The sequence below is a fragment of the Symphodus melops genome, assembly GCF_947650265.1.
Source record: "Symphodus melops genome assembly, chromosome: 12".
Lineage (NCBI taxonomy): Eukaryota > Metazoa > Chordata > Actinopteri > Labriformes > Labridae > Symphodus > Symphodus melops.
In genome coordinates this window covers 9,816,192-9,838,401 of record NC_136702.1, presented here as the reverse complement: position 1 = coordinate 9,838,401, position 22,210 = coordinate 9,816,192, and the positions used below count along the sequence as shown (strand labels likewise).

Here is a 22,210-nt window from a genome sequence, read left to right as displayed (position 1 = left end):
AGTTCAGCATAGCTGGATAATGCTCAGGATCACAGTTTAGTGCAAGAAAACCTCTGCATGGTTCAGCTCTTACTTTGTTTAGTAAGTAGTTAGGAGGTCAGAAATGAAGCTTTTTCAGGCTTGTGGGTAGCAAACAGCAACGTGTTTATTCTCAGGGGTCGGATCAATTGTTTCTGATATACTGAGAAAATACCTGCAGATTGTTTTTTTTTTTCCTGCAGTTCCAGTCGTGAAAACGTTTTAAAGAACACTGGGGTGGCTGTCTCGGGTCGTCTCGGGGGGTTTGATCTCCAGCTCCTGCACTTACTTGGGCAAAAACCCAGAACCCTGGATTGCTCCCATTGCATACAGTAGCATCCTCCAGCATCAGTGTGTGAATGTGATGTGAATGGGTGAATGTGAGCCGCAGTGTAAGAGCAGCTTTGAGAAGAGTAAAAGAAGAGTAAAGCGCGACGCAAGTCCAAGTCCGCTTTCCAGCTGACATGGACTCAGCCTGTCATTCGTGTTGACAGGGATTTAAATGTACATGTTTCGCATCAGATCGTTCCACCTACATTTACAGCTGCTTTAAATCTGTTTCTTCATGTTCTGGTACATGTCTCATTGCAGCTTAAATTTACAGTTCATACACCTGAAGGATAACAGCGTGTGTTTTACTAACGAGGTCCAACGGTGTATTAAAAGAGTCCGTTCTGCACTCAAGCACTCCCTCTCTTCTGCTTCCTTATTAGGTCAAGGAGAGCAGCTCTATTAAATAGGCTAAGTGTGTTACACTCTGAGTCTGAATGGACTTAGCACCTCGTTTTACAGAAGCTCAGGTTGTGGTTGCTTTAAGACGGGGCAGGCGTGATGACTCTGTAAAAAGATCTGAATTATAGATAGTGCATGAGTGTACGGAACAGGTCGCATGTGAGAGTGCACACTGCTGAATCGTGCAGAAGGGCACGGGAGACATAGGAGTTCCCCTGACACACACACACACAGACACACACACACACACACACACACAGACATCCTGAAAACCTTAGGAGACTGCAGAGCTGTAAACAATGAATTCAAAATCATACAGGCGGACTCGAGTCTCCATGTCATCCTGCACGGCTTACTGAGACTGGTCAACTGCACTGTTGCTACGACTAGAATTACTACTTCTTCTTCTACTGCAGCTTGAATGTATGTTGACTAAAATGATGGTATGAAAGTAGAGAGATCATGTGGAATTTAGTGTTTTTCCCGATACTGTGTCATGGTTTGACTTTTTTTTTGGGGGGGGGGGGGGACGGAGCACGAAGGTGCTACTTGTCATTTCAGCTTTCAAAAATGACCAACCCTGCCTTTAAGTGTCTGCTGAGGATGTTTAGACATCACAAAAGACCTAAACAAATGCCACAAATCCTAAACATGGATGAAACTATAAACAGGCTATGTTCATTATGACCCAAAAATAGCCTTAACACTTGAATTACATTGAAACATGAACTAAATGGAGTGGCTGGAAACAGAATCATGTGTGGCACAAGAATCTTTTGCGGTGGATTTTAAGAATCCACAACCGGGCAACACTATTTTCTTCCCTCCATGATTTGTTTTGGAGCTGCTGTTCATTTATTTCTCTGGTTCTTGTCCTCTATGTATCCATATTAGCATCATTGTTCCTCAGTGGAAATAAATTCCTGCCACATTTGACCCTGTAAAGGAACTTTAATATCTTTAGTATCTCCCCACGTGTGGAACAGGGCTTGTTTGTTTATTCTTTTTCTGCTATCTTGCAATCGATGTTTGTTTTATCAGGGCTGAGACCTCTCGAGCGCTCAGACGATTACACAGCTACACTGCAGGCAACCTTTTTTTTGAGTCAGCGGCACGGAGCACCACTCTGTCATGACTAATGATAGAACGCAGAGCTCCCCGTCGCTCTCTCGCCATCAGTTGAACAATATCTTTCGAATCGAGTCTGTCCGTTCAAGATATGGCCTTCATTGACATTTCATAGTTCAGACATGTTGGCATTGTGATTCTGCAAGCTTTAGCTGGTGTGTGTAAACAGTAAGCTGGTGTGTTAGCATACAGTAGAGCTGTAGATGCCTCTCATATTGATTCGGCATGCTTGCCTAATTGCCTTCATGATCATGGAGCTAATGAGATGTTGAAAGGTTTACGTCCAACAGTCCTGTGGGATGATGTCGATCTCCCTCAGAGTGAGCTGTGACTGCACGGCTGTCTACCACATGTTGTAGTTGTCAACAGTGAAGATCCTTTGAAAAGAGTTTTTTTTTAAATTATTATTATTATTATTATTCATGAATTGAAGCGGTTATTTTATGATAAATCGATGTGAAAAAAAGCTGAAAATGCGGAAAAAAAGGTATTTAATCATTTTCTAGAGCAAAAGTTGACATCACACCAACAAATGTCTTGTTTTTCCCAAGCAAGAGTTTAAAATAGAAAATATGTCTTTCTAAAAAAAAGCTGATTATTAGTTTGCTTTTAATAACATCATAATTAGGGCTTTGCCATGAAGTGTAATCTGCGCTTTAACTGGAAGTGAAAGACTCAAATTTAGAGGCCAGAGTTAATGTAGGCTAAATAATGAGTGTGTGTTCATTTAAATGTTTTTTTTTGTTTTATTTCCAGATGAGCATCCAGAAGTGAGTGTGAGAGAGTGTCAGAGGATGCACCTGATCTGTAGGGCCCAGCGCTGAGGGAGGTCCGCAGAGCCCACCATGTCTTACCACCAACACTACCATCGAGGCAACCACAGCCGCGCCATGAGCTCCGAGGAGAGGAGCTCCATAACGAGCAACAAGACCGCCACACCGGTTCACAAGAGCGCCTCCTCCTCTTCCTCCTCCCAGCGAGACAGCCGACAGGTAACTGAACGGTCTCTGGATAAAAACCATGATTTCTGGGAATAGGCTGGCTGTGAATTTAAAGCAAAGGTAATATTGCAGTGAGTGAACATTGTTCGGAGTCACTGCAGTCTTCTGTCGGTGCCTTCATCTATGAGACATTTTATATGAGGAAAGAACGGGGAGGTAGCAGAGAAAAAGGCCTGCCAGGAAAAATAAAATCATGAAAGATTTATGAAGCAGCTTTAGTTTGTTCAACAAGAAACTGTCAAAACAATGATGTGATGACCTTGTCAGTTTTTATCCAATCAGCATCCAGACATCATTCTGCATTACCATTTGATGTAAAACAAATGGAGCAGTCACAAATGTCCTCTCCAAAGCCTGCACATGCTTCATGTCTGTATTCTGTATGGAGCTGTCCAAAGCTGGACAGGCCTTGAATCTGTTTCTCTTTGTCTTGTAGCTTGTGCCAACAACACTTAGCCTAAAGCTTGACTCTCGTCCAGAACAGATTAATCCATTATATGTTAACTACGTAGTTATGTCCATGTTTTATACAGTCCATGGTATCAAGCCTGTATTCCAAATATGGCCCCTTGTGGTCCCTGTGGGTCCAATCAAAACACCAAACTGGAGGCTTAAAACCTTGAGTCCACAAAACAACAGGTGATGTCCTCACATGGGCTGTGACGCTCACACTGACTGTAAAAATACTCTAGTCCATTAATCGTTACTGTGAAGTTTGTTTCATGGAGATGATTGCGTTTTTTGGGGGGGGTTTTTTCTGTCAGCTCACTCTAAAAGTCCAAAAAGGAAAAATTAGAGATCATTTTTTAAACAGAACGACAACATACCTGGTAGATAAAATCCAAATTCTACTTCCGAACAAATCCTTTAGAGATACAATCAGTGTAATTATTCAGTTTCTTTACAGTTTCAATGACTCATCTTCCCTCTGCTAATTTCCTCTCGCACACTGACCCATCACCTCTGATAATGACTAATTATAAATAGTTCATTTACTGTTAAAGTTCAATGAAAAAGCCTAATAGATAGATATTCAGCACTGTAAGGCATTATCAATCGATTAGATGACTAATCAGCCGAGGCAGGGAATAGCTAAACAAAAACCTTGCAGAAGTGTTGTTAACCATGAGATAGCATCCTATTCCACAGTTAAAGTTAACCCTGGCACTGAGCCACCCAAAGCCCCCCCCCCCTTTACCTCACATGGTGCTGTGTCACTGTGGCTGCACAGAAACAGTGCACCGAAATTGGAATCTCTGACATCACAGCTTTCCGTCGGCACAGGCTGATCAATATTTCACGAGGGACAGGACGAGGCTCGGTGCTCCACTGAACATGTGGCACGCTCTGGTTTGCTGAGTGGGAGCGCAGCTTGTGATGGCGCTGTGAGGAGTCAAAGCGAGCGTGTCTGGGAAATGAGGCCTGTTTAAAAGCGCACGATTGTGACGGTTAACCCTCCCAGCAGTTTTTTTGTTCATAGTCCTCAATCTTTAATGTCGGCGACTGAGGCGCTGATAAGAATTCCCTCACGGGTGAAAGGTTAGGGTTTTTAATTTCCGAGAAACTCCGCAATCTTAAAGCCAGCTTAATCTGAGAGTGAGGTTATCTGTAAGTACTTCTTTTTGTTATTGATGTCTTTGGATGTGTTTAATCAAGTCAGGTACCCGTCCAAGAGGCAGCCAATAAGATAGCAGCAAACATCTTTGTCTAGTAGATTTCCTGCTTTATCAAAACCTCATTACCGAAGAACTAATCAGTAAACTAAACAGGAATTAGCTCCTGATGTTTGCAGCTCTTTTGTGTCGTTTTGGCTAAATGAATCAGTGATGTGCCTAACTGCGAACCACTTTGATATATTAACACAGAAGCAGGTTTCTCTTCTGTTCAATTCAAAATAAACTTACAACCATTATAAGAAGGGAAACATGCAACCTGCGTACATAAACGGACATTAAAGCTGGGTTGTAGCTAAATTGGTGAATTTGAAAATAATGGAAGGATATACCGTGTGAAGGAAAGCTGCCTCTTCTGATAGCTTTTTTCCCATCTTGGGGATGTTTGGCCTTCATTTGACAGGACAGGTAGGAGATACAGGAAATGTTGGGAAGAGAGAGAGGCAGTGACATCAGGATCAGGGGTGGAACTTGTGACCGATGTGTCGAGGACTGCGGCCTCTAAACACGGGACGCCTGCTCTGCCGGCTGATCTATTCCAGCACCACATTTGAATTTGTTTTTGATTGTCCATAAGTACGCTTCGTTTAAGAGATGCTGATTTATCCTGATATGTTGATGGCTGTTTCCCTCCAGCCACTTTTTTTTTTCCCCAATCAGGACATCACAGAAATCCTCAAATAATGCATTAACTAGATTGTAGGGAATGAAAACACGAGTGCTTGTTGAAGTCCAGATCCACACCACTGATTCATAATATTACTTAGATAGCTGCCTGTCAAGACGTCGTAAGGAGGCAGAGCAGAAGCTGAGAAAAGACCTTCGACAGCTTGATCAAAAAAATCAGTGTGGGGTATTTTGATGGGTGAAATCCTTCTTGAGATCCAGGTCCCCCCCCCCCCCCTTTTTCATATCAATATGTAGCGCTTTCCCCTCCGCTGACTGCTATGGTACTGTTCACTATAGACATTCTCAGGAGAGGAATTAGACGCACCTCCTGCTGTAAGCATGGACTCTCTCTCTCTCTCTCTCTCTCTCTCTCTCTCTCACACACACACACACACACACACACACACAGAGAGTTACATCTCTGTTCATGGACAGTAATAATAAAGAAATCTCACTTTGATCTCTGTGAGTCGATTAAGATCCATGGAGGTCTGATAGCTCCAACTTTCATGGTAGTGAGCAGAAGATAAAGATATAAGGACTCCTCCCTGTATTAATCTTGTTTAATAAATATATGATTATTTTCTCCTGCACTAAATGGATTCAAAAACAAACAGATGTATGCAGAGCTGAGGTAGACTGAAAACAGAGATGCTTTTAGTCTTTGGTGCTTTAGCTTTAGTGCCTAATATGAGGAGATTTTAGCTTACTGTCTGATTCAGAGAGGATATCAGGGATCATATTCAGAGTTAAACCAAGAAAGAAAAGGATTTTCTACTGGGATCAATATTAATTGGTTTAAAGAGTCATGTAAATACAGATTTAAAAAAAAAAAAAAACTTTAAAAAAGAATTACACATTTTAATGTTGAGAAAGGTTTTTCCATGTGAAAAACTGTTTTCTGTATAATTTGAATGAAAGGTAACATAATTATTTACTCTGTCAGGCAAATTTTGTTGACGATTACATCAACAAAAAGTTTACTGAGGTTAAAAAAAAAAAAATCATTTCTATTTTTAGGATGACATTATGAGGTCAATATTTCCCCTCAGTTATCCAAAGAGGTTTTAAAAAAATCGGCAGTACAATCCTTCGGGTTCGTAACCGACTCTGTGGTGTTTACACAGGGCTCGAGACGCCGTCTTATGAGCTGTTAACTTCTCATCCATGTGGCAGCCCAGCTCTGAGGTTTACAGCTGAGCCAGACAGACGCTGCAGACAAATCCATCCTCGCAACACTCTCAACACTTCCTCCGTGGTCATCAACGGCTGAAATATTAGCGTCACCTGGGGTTGTAAAAAGGCTAGATGGGAACATTTTACAGTTTCTCTATGAAGAAGTATGTGACTATGTTCATGGTGACATTTCGTTCTACAGTAGAATTGCCTGAAAGTTCAACAGGAGACACACTGTTGGCTGTGTTTTATAATAGCTCGTATTTAGCATTTTGTGGCTACATAGAGATAAAACTAGTTTTATAACAGCGTTAAACTTTGGATTGTACACATTTACAGTTTATATGAAGTATTGAGAGGTTATAAAGAGATACATTAAGCCATACACACAAGTTAGTATCGATAACTACCACCTCCACATTACTCTAAACTACGCATGTAATCTAAATTCAAAACTCAGTCAGATCAACGTCACAGCAGAAAGAAAGAACAGACAAACACAATACATGTTCTATATGCCTTATTTCTATACCCAATATAAAAGTACAAATCCATAACCCAGACATCACAGATGTCCATGTAGATTTGAAATAAAGGATTTACAATCCACCAGGAGAATTGTAGCTTCCTTCCTTTTTGCTTGTGAGGACCAGTCCCCGTATTCAAATAGAGCAGTAATGAACATGATAATGACTCTCAGCATGAAGCACGAGGCACAATGCTAAACTGCAGCAGGATGATTTAAGGGAACGTGAACAGCATGAGAAAAAGGAATATTACAAAGTCACAGACACGGAGACTGACTGACTGTACAATCAACTTCCTGTCCCAAGGAAACATTTTGCTGTAATAAAAATGTTAATGTTTCCCTCAGATAGTCCCATAACCCAACTATTACTCTATATGATTATGTTGTAAGCGGTGGGTCTGAGTAAATTAAAAACAAAGCATTTAGTCTCAAAAACTCAAATGATTGTGTTGTAGGCTTCGCTAAAAGGGGTCAGAGTCTGCACTCCATACACAGAGGCTACAGCCCTCTACAGAGCAACACCCTGCTGGACTCCAACCCTTGACCCTTGACGTAGGGTGTCAAACTTCACTCTCTCTCTCTCTCTCTCTCTCTGCAGCTGTCAGTATCAATGAACCTGCCAAAGAAAAACTTTAAAACACATTTTTGACCTATGATAAAAAAAATCTTTGTTCTCTGTTTTGAAAAGTGAGACCATGAGCTTCCTAAATAATGCAAGTATTAACCTTTTCCTTTGAATGAAATCAAATAGTTGGAGTAACAAAGCGGTCTTTCCATGCATTGAAGTCAAACTTCTGATGCTCAACAGTCCCGCTGCAGTTTACTCTCAATGATCACGGAAGCATCTTAGCTTTAAAGTGTTCGATATAAAATGAAGTCAGGAATACAGACACACTCTTTACTTGTCAGTGCCCGTTGGAGCAGCAGCCATGAGAAAGAAGTGGGCTGTCGCTCTGATATTTATAGAGCTGATTTAGCCGAAGACGTCCACAAGGAGCGTTTGTCCTTTCTGCTGCTAAGGGAGACCTTAACTGTAATACTTTGATTCATTGCTGCTTTACAAGCTCTAAGTGCTACGGCGTCACTACTGGTGGATACCATACGGGCTGACTATGGCTGCTCCGTTACTGCAAAAATAATAATCACAATTATTTTAAAAGATATTGAGATCGAGGTTATTAAAGTCACTGGTTTTACAACATCTGGATCTCATGCTTTAATCGAATTTTAACAGCCTGAAAAACAAGCACTAAATGACAAACTCTTGTTGAAAATAGAAATATTTAAACACAATTAGATACAATAAGAAGAAAAAAACATTTTGTGGGGAGTGGTGAAGGACTTTTTCGTGGTCAAAATAGAACACGGAAAACTTTGAAACCTTTACCACGCACGACAAAACGAGCGCAACTCAGCACGATAATCATCTTTGATCTCCAATATCTTGTTCTCATCATCGTGGGAAGCCAACGTCGTAGTTGAACATGAAATTGAAACTGGAAAATGTTAGATCTGCTCTCTGATTGAGATTGCTAAAGTTGATTGATTGATAAAGTTTTTAGTCAGAGACATTTTTTTTTTTTTTTCAACAATGTGATATGAGTCTAAAAAACAAAAATGCTCATACAAACAAATTCAACTAAATGAAATGAAGTAAAGTTTATCGAGTTGTTGTTTCTTTCTGATTTTGTAGAGGAGTAGAAGAAGCTCATGGAGTAAACCTGCAGTACTCTGTTGTGGTCGGGAAGCAGACCGCCCCCTTCCTCAATCTTCCTCACGCTCCGTCATTAAAGCCAAAAGCTTACGCAGAGTCCAGCTCATTCGGCTTGAAAATGACTGCAGTGAGATCAATGAACGGGCGCCGAGTGCAGGAAATCACTTTGGCTTAACTCAGTTCTGTTTCCGAGGTCAAGTAACAAAAAGCCTTTCCTGTGACGGCAGCGACCATTTCTACATAAAGTGAAAGGTGGCAGACGGTGAAGGATTTATTCCAGGATGTGTGTGACTCTTTCTCACCAGCATGTTGTTGATGATGGTTCAGATTCTTAAACCATGGCCCGGGAAAGTGCTTCCAACTGCGATATTGGCCGGACGAGCTCTTCCTTCTTTAGTTCTGTATTGATTTTGCCATCTAAAAGTCTGTTTGTAATCCAGCAGACAACACAGGAAGTTTGTTTGAAGGGCTCTCACGGGCTGCTGCTTGTTATTGCCCGTCAGTGAAGCCACTCATCATTTTTAATGCCGTCTGTTTCGGAGAAGCTGTTTGAAGTTGTTTTGATCATTTCACATGCATCATAATACAGATGAGTTATTCACATGTTAATGACCTGTGAGCTTTGAACATTATGAGTGGATCACTACTTCTTAACACAGAACTGCTTTGAGTAGTGAGCTACGTTTTTATGCTCAATTTGAGCTGCACTTGGAGGAGTGGCTGATGTCAGTGGAGAAACATGACCTCATTACAAGACTGCACTGTAGTCCTGCTCATTAGACTACACGAGCTGCTGTTTCCTTTTGTTAAGTGTCCAGCAAACCAAGGTCAAGTGTCTTAACAGACCCGACAAACTGTCCTGAAGATCACGACAAGATCGCACCGGGGCAAGGAACAGAACTGCAGGCTGTTATTTCAGACAAGGGAATACGACGAGTGATTCAAATATGAAGAGAGAAGTCTGACCTGCTTCATCAACGCAAAACATTAGAAATGCTCAACAAGTGGGGGGAAAAAAATCAGGAAAAAAAAGAAGACTTGTTTAACCATGGAAGAAAAGACATTGTTGGAACTCTTTTTAGTTCAAATGTGTCAAACTAACACATTCACACCACATGTCCACTGAAAAGGAAAGTATTCTTGTCTGTGGAAAAATGTCCAACTGTAGAAAAACATTGAAAAAGTCATCTGATGCCAGTGCATCAGGATCTTCATGATCCTTTTCTATTTTTTTTACAGTTTTTTCTGCTGTCAATATGCTCCCATGATTCCCAGTGTTGTCCCCCCAAGTGGGACAACGATGTGATGTCTCACCTGTCCCTGCATGACCCTGCTAGGCCTTTTACTCCAGAGGCGTCACTTTGATTTACAGACCCACCAGCAGCAGGATGAGCACAGTCAGTAGAAGCTAATGGTGTGGAAACGCTGAGGGAGCAGTGGGAATCTGAATGAGGCACTATTTCTTTAAATGTACAGTCTATGGGGGGGGCAAAAAAAAAAAGGAATAAAACAAGTGTGTTCCTTTAGTTCTGTCTGTCAGGCTGTGGACATGACAGGAGAATATTTTCCTTTTTTTTTTTTTTTTTACAGCAAATGTATCTCCTGTTTTCCCCCGTGGCTCTGACACCGCAGTGCTGTTTTTTTCATTTCTCTCCAGGAGGCAGACAGCTGGGAAATCATTGAGGGGCTGAAAATCGGTCAAAGCAACGTCCTCAGGCCTGATAAGCACGAGGGCTTTATGTTGAAGAAGCGGAAATGGCCCCTGAAAGGCTGGCACAAGGTATGATGCACAGGCTAAGTGATTGTTTTTGTTGCTGTGAAAACATTTCACATCAGCTCCCTGAATTTAGAACAGTTTTCTGTCTGCTAAAAAAAAAGAAGAAGTGACGTTTAAAAACACTATTTTTTAATGCACCTTGCTTTACCCTCTTCTGGCCTCTTTACAAGCATACCAGATATTTCCTTTGAAGTCTACGTTTCCACTTTAGTTCCAGTAAACACCAGACCCTGTGGTTAGCATAACACCACTGATCACACAAAGCAAAACGCCCTACTGCTTCACTGCTACATTAAAGAAACAAACTGTCTAACAAAACAACATTTCTACTTCTTCCTGTTATTTAACAAAAGTGATTTTTCTGTCTGTTCTCTCTCTTCAGCGTTTTTTCGTTCTGGACAATGGTATCCTGAAGTACTCAAAGTCTCCCCTTGATGTAAGTAACCCTGACTGTATCCACAGGCACAAACAGGGCGGCTAATCCTGACATCTGCTCGGCGATGAGTCAGCAGAAACATCTGCAACACGAGTCAGGATGCGCAGTGTTTTTTCAGCGGGCCCTGTCACTTTGCAGCAGAGACGACATTTTTACACACAAAACAGAGAAATGTAACGTGACTGTGAAGATAGTGAAGAAACACCGTGGCCTCTGTCCTCAGAGCCTCATCGAGCTTGTCTGCAGTGCCAAACGTGAAGCCCTGGAAATAATTGCTCTCAGGGATTTTACTCATTTTCTAATTTTCATTCTTTGAAAAGTGAGATTCTGATTTGGAAAAAATTAAACGTTTCCATCCAGCGAAGGGGAAACACCAGAAAAAATAGTCATATAACTATAAAGCCAAAAGGATCACTTTTGATCAAACCTACAGCCTAAAGCTAAGGCTGATGTTTTCATTCTGGTTTGTCGTCGTCAAATAAAAGCCAGCAGAGGCCCTTCAGCTTGGCTGCTCCAATCACAGAATAATTTTCATTTCCATTTGAATACACAAGTGTGATTTACGATCATCTCCTCAGCTGACATACATTCCTGTTGAGAGTTGTTTTCAACATTATCAGGCATCATCACGTTTTTCTTTTCAACTCTATGACAGTCCTTTAACTTCAATCATATACGAGTGGGTACTGTAACAATACAAAATCTAGTTTACTTCATTTATTCAGTTTATTTTTCATTACTTGTTCGTTTGTCGTGGCAGAAAGGTGGACGTTTCAACCGTTTCCTTTTTACTTCAGAACTACCTTTACAACTGCTATAACTTAGTTGTTGTCAACATTACACTAACTGTGTTTGTGATCACTCTGTTTTCTATTTTAATGCTGTATTTATTTTCATTCTGAATTTGGAAATACATTTCATAAACATGTTCTAAATTAATTGAGACTCTCAACAGCACTTGATGACTGCAGAAGTAGCCTGTAGCATACTCGCTCTGGCTCAAATTGAAGTGGACCAGATACTCAATCAATCAGTCTCTTTTTTTTTTTTAACTGTTTGGGTAGACGTTTTTTTCTTGACAAAGATCTAAATACCACAACAAGGTTTAGTCAGCTTTCAAAGGAAAGAGAAGTCTATTTTAAATGTAATGTTGGATGAATGACTCAGCTGACTTTAAACTGTGATTTAAGTATCTGAACATATCTGTGTCTGAATTACATCAGATCCAAAAAGGCAAACTACATGGTAGCATCGATGTCGGCCTCTCAGTCATGTCGATCAAGAAGAAGGCGCGTCGCATCGACCTCGACACTGAGGAGCACATCTATCACCTAAAGGTAACACCGGGGAGGAAAGAGACGATGTGGTCTTCAAATCAGCGCTAAACAGGAGAGACAAGGCGATACATTTGGAATCTGTATGTCCTCTTCAGGTCAAATCTCAAGATATCTTTGATGCCTGGGTGTGCAAGTTGCGTCATCACCGGCTTTACCGGCAAAATGAGATCGTGCGATCTCCTCGAGAGGCCACCATGCGAACGTTCCCTCCGCCGGCTGTGGAGTCGCCCCAACCTGCCCCGAGTGTTGCGCGTGAAACGAAGGTGAGTCCTCCCATTCTCCCCCTCCCCTTACAACGGCTGCACTCTTATAGTACCACTTACTACACATCTATCTGCAGTATGGTCTCAATTAATCAACTTGGTTGAAATAATGTTTGCAAATAGTAAAAGAAAAAATCATCTTAGTTTTCTTTTCTTTTTACCCATCAAATGTTTGAAATGAATAATTGTGCAGTTTGGACCGGTTGAATATAAAAAGGTTATGAAGCACAGATTATTTTTCCAGGCACACATTTGGGACCCACTGAAAACAGCTCCGCGACTCACTCTTGGGTCCTGACCCATCCGTTGAGAAACAGGGGTCCAAGCTACATACCCACAGCTTAAGTCACATCAAAGGGAGTCTTGTCTGAACCAACAGTTCAAAGTCAAAAGATATTTCATTTTCAGTCTTACAAAATAGAGGACAAGCAGCACAAACAAATCAGTGTGCTGGAATAAGACACTACTTGACATCTTTTCTGCTAGAGTGTACGTTTTTAATTCTTCAGACTCATTCATAGTTAATGTTCTTATCAGAGATCCACTGAAAACCCTTTGAGGTCAGATCACAGATTCCATCATGTTCTGGACTCCCTGTGAACCCAGCAGAGTGCAATTACTTATTCAATGAGAGAAAACTGGGATGGAGTTAATATATTCTGAGGAAAATCATCAGGAAAACGTGTCGTTTAGAAAAGATTGTATCCGTCATTGGGCAATTTTTTTTTCTTCCAAAAAAACTTACTTGTGTTCAAATTACACTTCACATGTATGTAAGCCACTATTTTACATAGATCTGCACGGATGGGTCACCTGTATTATTCAGTCAGTGGTTGAATTAGTAGCTGTAAATATGAGCAGTGGGCAGTTGGATCTGTGATTGTATATACAGCTAACTGAGATACCTCGAGGTTTGATCATCAGGACTGTCACTAGTTTAGTTCAGATCTTAATGTAAATGTGAGGATGCAGGCTCTCCTGAGACCGGGGCTCTGTGCTTCATGCACACTATGAAAGGTGATCAGTGGGATCTGGACTCAGAGCAGCTGGCTGTAGTCTGATGGAGCTGTCTTCAGATGAGCGAGTCTTATCCTAAAGTCAGAATGAACTGTTCTTTCAAAGACTGAAGGTGTTTTTTTTTTCTTTTTAAATACCTAAAAGCTTTGACGAGGTTTTACTACTGAAAGCAGACAAAAGCACATTATTCTTAAAATGATGTTCTTCAACCTGCAGACTTCACCAGACACGTAACGTTACTGAAGGTCAGATACGTGCAGCTGTCTTGGGTCAAGATGTAAGATGATTCATACTAAATGGAATCCATTTAAATACCATGATGTCTTTGTTGCACAAAGTGTCCTAAAATGTTCAGGTCGTTGAGAGAATATGTCTCTTCTTTCTTTAAAGAGATTTTATAAGTTAAAAAAAAAAAAGAAACGTTTTTGCTCCTGAGATATGATGACTAATTCTTCGTCCCTGCTTTTCCTGAGATTTCAGGAATGATGATGGACATTTTTAAAGTCTGGTGTCCTTTTTGTAGGCATAACATTTTCTCAAATAATCAAAAAAGCGACATCCATAAATCATTTACTTCTTACGTTGCTGCCCAAATACTCCATCTTTTATTGTCTGACTCAAAGAACTGTTGCATGAACCGCTGCTCACAGGGGTTTAACACACTAAGGTGAACTCTTACTTTTGAATTAATAAACACAGTAACTAATTCTCTGCCTTTGTTTGGCCCTACAGCAAGCCAAGCCGAGCAGTTTGCCGTGCTGGGGGCAGCCGGCGGCCCCCAGCAGCAGCAGCAACAACAGCCTTCCTGCCTCTTACAGTAACGGACAAAGCAAGGTGGCCGCCTGGCTGCAGGAGTCAGAGGAGATGGACAAGTGTGCAGAGGGTGAGTGCTATTATCTTCCTTATACTGATATCAAATCAGATTTATCGTGTTGCGTGCATTTAGCTCAGTCTTCTGAACTGTTCGGGGGAGAAAACTGTGTGATCGATGTGTTGCAACTCGAAATTTCAGAGCTTGCACGATGCCAGTCCAACCTGACCGAGCTGAGCCAGTTACTGCAGAATCTGGAGATTCTGCAAAGGACACAGTCAGCGCCTAACTTCACAGAAATGCAGGTAGAAAAAAAACAACACGAACATAGACATGGCATCCTGAAACACAGAGAGCAGCAGTAGCAATTTAGCTCGTGTTTTATTTCCAGGTTTGTGTGTGAGGAGCCTCATGTAATAATATGGGTGTAAGGTACAGTCCATTATAAAGCCAGGAGGCCCCATCATTATCTATCTATGCAGACAGGATTTAGTTGGACACACTTTTTTTTTTTTGCCTTAGTCTTTGACATCAATGTTTTTCAAACCACATACATTCTGTTGGCTTCAGTACTTTTTGTTTGCAACTCATTCGTTAGGATGTTGTCCTTTTTTTTCCCCATTCCACTGTGATCAATCTGTGCGTTAACTTTTGCTTTCAATGTCATGTGCTCTGTCCTATTAACCATGCTTTGCATATTTGGATCCATGTATGCTGCAAAGACCAATTGCGTAGAATTGTCAAAGAAAGAGAAACGCTTCAACAGAAGATGGAGAACAAAAAGTGTCGGCAAAGATGCTAAGTTCCAGCTTCAGGTATCTCTGCCCTCCACCACTAACAAACACACACACACACACACACACAGCGGATTTTTGAGGTTTCGTATTAGTGGAACGTGGTCACTCACAGATATATTCTGGCATCAATTATTCATTTTAAAAGTAAGCGGTCAGAGAGACCCGGATTTATGGCAAGAAGAAGTCCCATGTTTGAATCCTGCTTTAAGAAAAAATCAAACTTACCCTCACTGCCGTCTTCACAGGTTTGAATGGGGGATGTTGTTGCAACACACATATATAGTTTGTTTTTTTCTTTTTCACTTCAGTGTGTGCTGTGTCATGGCATTAAGTTCTTTTAATTTCCCTTTCCTTTGCAAACACATCTGTGCGTCTCGGAAAAAGACTTTGGTTTTCTTGCTCCTCTCTCTGAACAAACCTTGTGATTTAAGGAAGTGTTCGCAAATGTTTTGTACCACAAAGTGAAAGTACTTTTCTGCAGTCTCCCTTTGTGATTCTAGAAGTCAAAGTCAAACTAATGAAGCTTGGAAATGTCTTCAACAGAAAGCACAACGTAGTAAGAGAAGACTAGAGTAAACTTCATTAGACTACAGTTCTTGTTGTTCAAAACTGGTCTTCTGGTTTTCTGTCCCACTACACGTTATCGTGTCTCTTATCTGATTGACACTCTGTCCCCCTCTAGGTCCCTCAGTCTGCCAGCATGTCCCCTGTCCGCCTCCACTCATCCAACCCAAACCTCTGTGCCGAGCTGGTGGACTTCCAGCCCCCCGTCTCCCGACTGACAGACAGCGTAGACTGTGCCAGTGATTACATTAAGCTTCAGGAGGATTTCTGCATCATTTCTCAGAAAGGTAGGCAGGCAGGTTGCATGCATGGCTGCAGTAACACTGGATCATAAGTGGATCTGTCATAGTGTTTATCATTTCATATATATTTATGGTTTGATGCCCTTTCAATGCAGAGCTTTTAAGATAAGATAACACTCTATTGATCCCCAGAGGGGAAATTCAAGTTATGAGTTATGATGTCATTGCACTCAAAGTGCAAAGATAGCTGAAGGTGAGAACTACAACTGACCAATCAAACTGTCTCTGGTGATAAAACATCACACTTTAAACAGATTTTTCTGTCTTAAAATTGGCACTTATTAGCAACATTACGATCTTTTAGAGCAGTCTAAAATAAAATAAATTAAAAAAAAAAAACACCAGTTAGGGTGAGGGTAAGTATGTTATTTATCAGTGTAAACAAACAATGCTATGTATTAAAACTATTAAACTTCAAATGATCATCTGGGATAAAAAAGAAAAGCTCTGACGGCTTACAAAAGAACCCACTTGACACTAAGTTGTAACCCGTCTGCAAACTTTAGTCAGGCAGGCTTGATGATGTTTGATCATGTTGTTTAAGTCATAAAAAAAAGAATAAGCTGTTCTAACTGAGAGAAATGATGGCCTTCATTTTCATCGCTTTTTTTTCTCAATTGCTGCAATAGACTTTTTAAACCCTGGCAGTATTTGTTTTACTCTTATTAAAGTCAATTATGTGATTCATTTAAGAAGTTTATTTCCTGGGGTGTGAACTAGAGTATGTACAGAGGCTTTCGTCCTCATCACAGCGACCTCGGCGCTTTGCTGCATGACGACAACAACTCTCTTCTCCCAACATTTCCTGTCTCTCTTCAGCTGTCCAATCCGATAAAAGGCAAACAGAAAAAAAAAAAAACTTATTTCCTGTTTTGACTTCACAGTTTGCTTCTGTCAGAGTTTTGAATTGCAGTATCCTGTCAATGGAGTAGGTAGGGTTTTAACTTTCTGTTAAACAAAGCCAACAACTTTGGGTTTAAAGAAGGTTCAAGTACTTTACACTTTTTTTAAAGTCACTCTTATATTTGTTGTTGAAATGTGTTCCTGTGGGTTGTTTCCATTTAATCAATCTTCTCTCAGATATTCCTGTTTGTTTTTGTAGATAATAAAGGGGTTTTGATATTGATTTCATTATGTTTCATAACAGACCCAAAAAAAAAAAAAAAAAGTCATCGGCGCTCTGAAAGATTCCCTCTGAAAATACTAATGTGTAAAATTGCTGTCGTGTCTCTTTCTGTCGGTGCAGTTCACTCTCTGCTGAAGTCGGCCTTCAACACAGTGGCCATAGAGAAAGAAAAGATCAAGCAGATTCTGTCGGACCAGGAGCAGCCGGACCAGTCGGCCCAGATCAACTCTCTCAGGAAGTCTCTGTCACAGGTAACGAGCAGTCCTCACCTATTACCCATGATGCACCATTCCTGCTGCTTGGTATGTCAGAGCTGTTTGTCAGACATATTGGGCCACATTTCATTTGAACTCTTCAATATGTTGTTTTATTAGGATGTGATTACCACTAATGATCTGGACATCGGTTTGATAATGAGTTCAGTATGTGTGTTGAAAGACGACGTTTTGTGAGATCTGCTCATGATGACGGATTGTCAAATAAACCACATGAGCTCTCTTTAATGCCGAGCAGTCATACTAATCCCGATGACAAAACGATGTGTGGAGACGAGAGTGCAGGCAAGCGAGGACTCAAAAGTTCAGTCATCGTTTCCTGTATTAATTGTTTGAGAGTGAAATGTGCCGTGTCGTTCGTTAACTCTGCTCCTTAGGGCTGTCGCTCTCCTCCAGTGATTTAATTGGACTGTTCCTCTGCTAACAGTTGACATCATTACAGTTAAATGTTTCTGCTGCTTTATCTCTGCATTGTCCCTAATTGGAGGCTTGTGTGACAATGTTGCGGTGGGCTTGTGGCCAGGCTTTTATGGTGAGGCTTCGAGTGACGCTGATAGGCTGGAGTAATCGTTAAAGCGACAGCTGCTTATGGAGAATATTTGAAGCTACGTTGGGATAACAGTCTGTGTTTCCTGTATGTATGCCTTAAATTCACCCAGGTATCTATATGAAGAGTTCATTGGGACTAACTCACACAGGATCGTCTCGGCTGTACAATTCACTTAGCAGGCGCTTTAATTCAAAGTGCCGTACATCAGAGAGGAAGTAGAATAAAAGCAATGATCTAGAAAAGAGGAAACGATGTCAGTAAATGCAAACAAACAGCTTTAAGTTAGATCAGACACACAGGTGCTGACGGGCAATACAGAAAGCACAACATTGACGGCTGCTCTTGAAAGTTCTAATCAGTATAGAAACCATCTTAAAGTTATCAAACAAAAACAACATCGAGAGGTTTTTGTCGCCGTCTTGTAAGCTACCCGCGGAGTTTTAAGTAACTGGCAGGTAGTGTAGGGAGATGAACAGCAAAGTGACGACGTGCCCTTTTGGGTAAGTTAAAGACGAGTCGCGCTGCTGCATTTAGTATCATCTGCAGGGTTTGATAGTGCATGAAGGAAGACCTGTCAGTAGGGAGTTGCTGTGTAGCCCATTCTGACGTGCCATATAAACGGTTCATTATTAAAAACGCCTCCTAATGAAAAGAAGCAAAAAGAACAATAATTGTATTTAATCTGCGAGCATAGTGTAGGATCAATAAAGTATCCATCCAAGGGCAAAAAATATAATCAATAAAATCGATGAAAAAAATAAAATCATCTTTTATTATTTAGGCCCTGTCCCAAAACGCTGAACTTCGAACCCGACTAAGCCGCATCCACTCTGAATCTGTCCTGACTGAACAAGTGGTCAGTGTGAACATCATCTCTACGCCTGATGAGGTAGGTCACTGTGAGGTCAATGTTCTGACTAAACACACAGACTTCCAAGGCTGCCCACTTTCAGTGTTTGCCCACTTGTTTGTCAAACGCATTATTGATTCCTGCCCGAACTTAAATGATCGTATGTTTAAAGAATCCTTATTCTATGCACAACCTGTCGACAAGGTTAATGACAATAGGAACCACTCTGAAACGGATGGGAGCCTTCCCCTCTGGCAGGGATTCACACGCTGCTTTATCATCTCTGTGTTGTCTTCTGATGCTGTTTGTGTTTGTTCAGAGCTGTCTCGCTTCTTAAAGCTCATAGCAGTGAAGGAGCCGTGAACATCTCGTGTGTTTTCATGTGTTCGCCTGCAGGAAGGAGAACAGATGGGGATCCCTCTGACTCAGCAGGCTTCTAATGAGAGCCGACTCTCCATGTCGGAGTCTGTCTCTGAGTTCTTTGACGCCCAGGAAGTGCTTCTGTCAGCCAGCTCGTCAGAGAATGAGGTACAACAGAGCGCATTTTGAGAAGCACTTTTTTTTTTTCAAAGAGATGACGGCAGCTTGGAGCCTGAGCGGGGCTGTGGAGGAAGAGGATAAAGGACGGAGGGGGTTAAACGAGCCCTGCTGCTGGGAAGCTAGATAAAAAGTCACGCTGATGGCTGTGTGTGGAGCTGAAGTCAGCAATTAATGAGGGTAGCATGAAGAGCAGAGATAGCGTGAAACGGAAAACTCAAACACAGTCAAGCAAACAGGACGGCGTCTTTTCAAACTGCCCAAAGGCTCGAAAAGTGTAAAACACCCCCACTCACAATCTTTGATTTGTAGCTTGAAGCCCGGTTAATGTGGCACTTTTGGTGCATCACTTGAAATAATCACTGCGTCCTTCTTTATTTTTAGCTTCTGTGAACACACAGATGCTCTTGAGAAACCACAAATATATGTGCTCTCTCAGGAGCCATCAAGCTTTGTAGCTCCACTGGCATGCATCGAGGCCTGTTGCAGGATTACTCACGGAGGAAATTCATCAAGCACCTGTGCTCGCCCTCCAACAGCAGATCTATTCAGACCTGTGTCACACTGTATGCCAACTCTCCACCAGGAGCAGGCTACTCTAACAAAGCGGGATGCTACAATACGCTCCTCTATGAAGGAGTCAATGGCCTAATTGTGTTTGCTAAATTTAAAGTATGAAACCGCTGCAGTGTCTCGTCTTGTGATTACTGAAGTGGGACAAAATGCAGACCAATGCTGCAGTGTGTTAGCCACTGGCAAACTGCAGAGACTGTGTGCGAGAGATTCTGATCAGCATTTGTGTCGTTTTCTCTTCTGCACCGCCTGACTCTGCTCCGTACCTGTCCCCCCACCCCCCACCCCCCACAGGGCTCGGATGATGAGTCATACGTCAGCGATGTGAGCGATAACATTTCCGAGGACAACGCCAGCGTGACCGATAACGTCTCCAGACAAAGTAGGTCCAACTCTGCACCGTCACGAATCAAGCATCCACAGTTCCCTTTTATGAAAGGAAGGGGGGAATTAATAAAGCGAGGGGGATCCCACTTAGAGGATGCATGCACACACACACACACACACACACACACACGCACACACACACACACACTAGCAGGTCCTAACAGGCTCATTTATCAGAGTGGCAGAGGCAGTTGACTTTGCAGGGTTACTCTGTGCCAAGGGCTTCACTTAAGCTTTGCGAAAGCTATCCGTGGAAAGAGGGAATCTTCGTCGCACACCTCACTGAAGTATCTCAAAGTTACAAAAACAAATCTACAGTCTGAAATCTTGTTGTTGTTTTTTAACAGAACTGTGGTGAATGAACTGAGATTGAAGTCTGTAGGGACTTTGTTTAGGAACCGATAGGGTCGCCAGTTCAAGTCCCGGTGCAGACTAATTCTGGATGTTGGTCTGGAGAGCTGGCAGGTTTCTTCCTGAGCACTGCCGAGGTGCCTTTAAGCAAGGCACAAAACCCCCCCAAAACCAGGCTCGTACACTGTGGGCAGCCCCCTCTCTCTCCATTAGCACACGTGTATGTTACATGTTCAACATGTTCACCTCGCAGGATTAATGAAGCGTGTCTGTTATTTGAATGAGTTTGAAAATAAGCACTTTTAAAATGAAAGGAAGCAGTTTCGACATGGGCATACTCGTGTTGTATGTGTTGCGTCAGTTCAACTACAAGCGTTCATATTTTAATGCTCCATACTTTCAGCAAATTTGACCTTGTGAACCGTCGCATCACTCTATTATGAAGGACATTATGGTCACTGGGGCAGTGTCGATCACAGATACTGGTGTACCATGAATAGATGACTAATGAGGAGGTCTTCTCTTCCCAGTGGCAAACGGAGACTTTGCTGGCAGTGCCTTCCGTAACGGCCGTCGCACCTGCCTGCCGGCTCCGTGTCCCGACATCACCAACATCAACCTCTGGAACATCCTGAGAAACAACATCGGCAAGGACCTGTCCAAAGTGTCCATGCCTGTGGATCTCAACGAGCCGCTCAACACCCTGCAGCGCATGTGTGAAGAGCTGGAGTACAGCGAGCTGCTGGACAAAGCTGCAGAGACCGAGGACCCGTTTGAACGCATGGTAATGAAGCCGTCAGTCACTAACAAGCTGTCACTTCTCCTGTTTATCAGGGTAGGTGTTGCATGTTGGGAGCGTTTGACCCTCTGTTGCTGTTTATAAAGAAATCGGACGTTTCAGAAGTAGCAGAATCACTCCAGAATTCAGACGCATGATGAATTCCTGCTTGCTTTTCTCAGTCTGTCATCCCTCTCTCTTTATACATGAGGTATATTAACAGACAGAACAGACATTGCCCGTCATAAGCCAACATTAATAGTCTCACTCAGAGGCCGTGACTGTGATGCTCCGGCACAGCCGTCGACCTTGGATCCTGCTATTTTTATCCGCCTCTCTTCCTTCTGATAATGTCCGATGCATGCTAATGTTTGGCTTATTCGTGACAAAGCCGCCTTCCAATATAAACCCTTTAATCCCCTCTCTTTATGTCTGCTTTGTGTTTTTCTCTCTCTGGTCAGGTTCTCGTTGCTGCTTTCGCTGTCTCCGGCTACTCCTCCACGTACTACAGAGCAGGAAGTAAGCCATTCAACCCGCTCCTCGGAGAGACTTATGAATGTATTCGGCAAGACAAGGGCTTCTGTTATTTCTCGGAACAGGTAAGTGAGCACAGACCGTATTTAAAGCACTCGAAGCGGAAGTATTATCCTGCAAATATAGGCATAAGATAGGTGTCTGAGGTGGACGGTGATGGAAAGCTTCAGATGGCTTGACTGCTTAAAATCTACCTCTACATGTAAACCCTCACAGACTGTTCTCAGCTTAGCTGGAGATATTTTTAATTTTTTACACTGCAAGAGTCAAAGGTGACAAAAAAGCAAGTTTGTGCAGCATAAATA

The 22,210-nt window shown here is 42.0% G+C and overlaps 1 protein-coding gene across 4 annotated transcripts in view; it reads left to right on the top strand.

Moving 5' to 3' along the window:
* osbpl6 (oxysterol binding protein-like 6) overlaps positions 1 to 22,210 on the top strand; it is a 32,904-nt gene that overhangs the window by 5,190 nt on the left and 5,504 nt on the right. For 2 of the 4 annotated variants that reach the window (XM_079357535.1, XM_079357534.1), the window contains exons 2-16: positions 2,635 to 2,870; positions 10,298 to 10,420; positions 10,800 to 10,853; positions 12,077 to 12,190; positions 12,286 to 12,453; positions 14,203 to 14,353; positions 14,483 to 14,586; positions 15,004 to 15,096; positions 15,761 to 15,929; positions 17,191 to 17,321; positions 18,677 to 18,784; positions 19,142 to 19,273; positions 20,150 to 20,237; positions 21,124 to 21,377; positions 21,833 to 21,970. In XM_079357535.1, coding sequence (XP_079213661.1) covers positions 2,724 to 2,870; positions 10,298 to 10,420; positions 10,800 to 10,853; positions 12,077 to 12,190; positions 12,286 to 12,453; positions 14,203 to 14,353; positions 14,483 to 14,586; positions 15,004 to 15,096; positions 15,761 to 15,929; positions 17,191 to 17,321; positions 18,677 to 18,784; positions 19,142 to 19,273; positions 20,150 to 20,237; positions 21,124 to 21,377; positions 21,833 to 21,970 — 1,974 coding nt within the window. In that variant the 5' untranslated portion in view covers positions 2,635 to 2,723. The remainder of the gene's footprint in view (positions 1 to 2,634; positions 2,871 to 10,297; positions 10,421 to 10,799; positions 10,854 to 12,076; positions 12,191 to 12,285; positions 12,454 to 14,202; positions 14,354 to 14,482; positions 14,587 to 15,003; positions 15,097 to 15,760; positions 15,930 to 17,190; positions 17,322 to 18,676; positions 18,785 to 19,141; positions 19,274 to 20,149; positions 20,238 to 21,123; positions 21,378 to 21,832; positions 21,971 to 22,210) is intronic. The other 2 variants (XM_079357537.1, XM_079357536.1) reach the window with 2 other exon arrangements.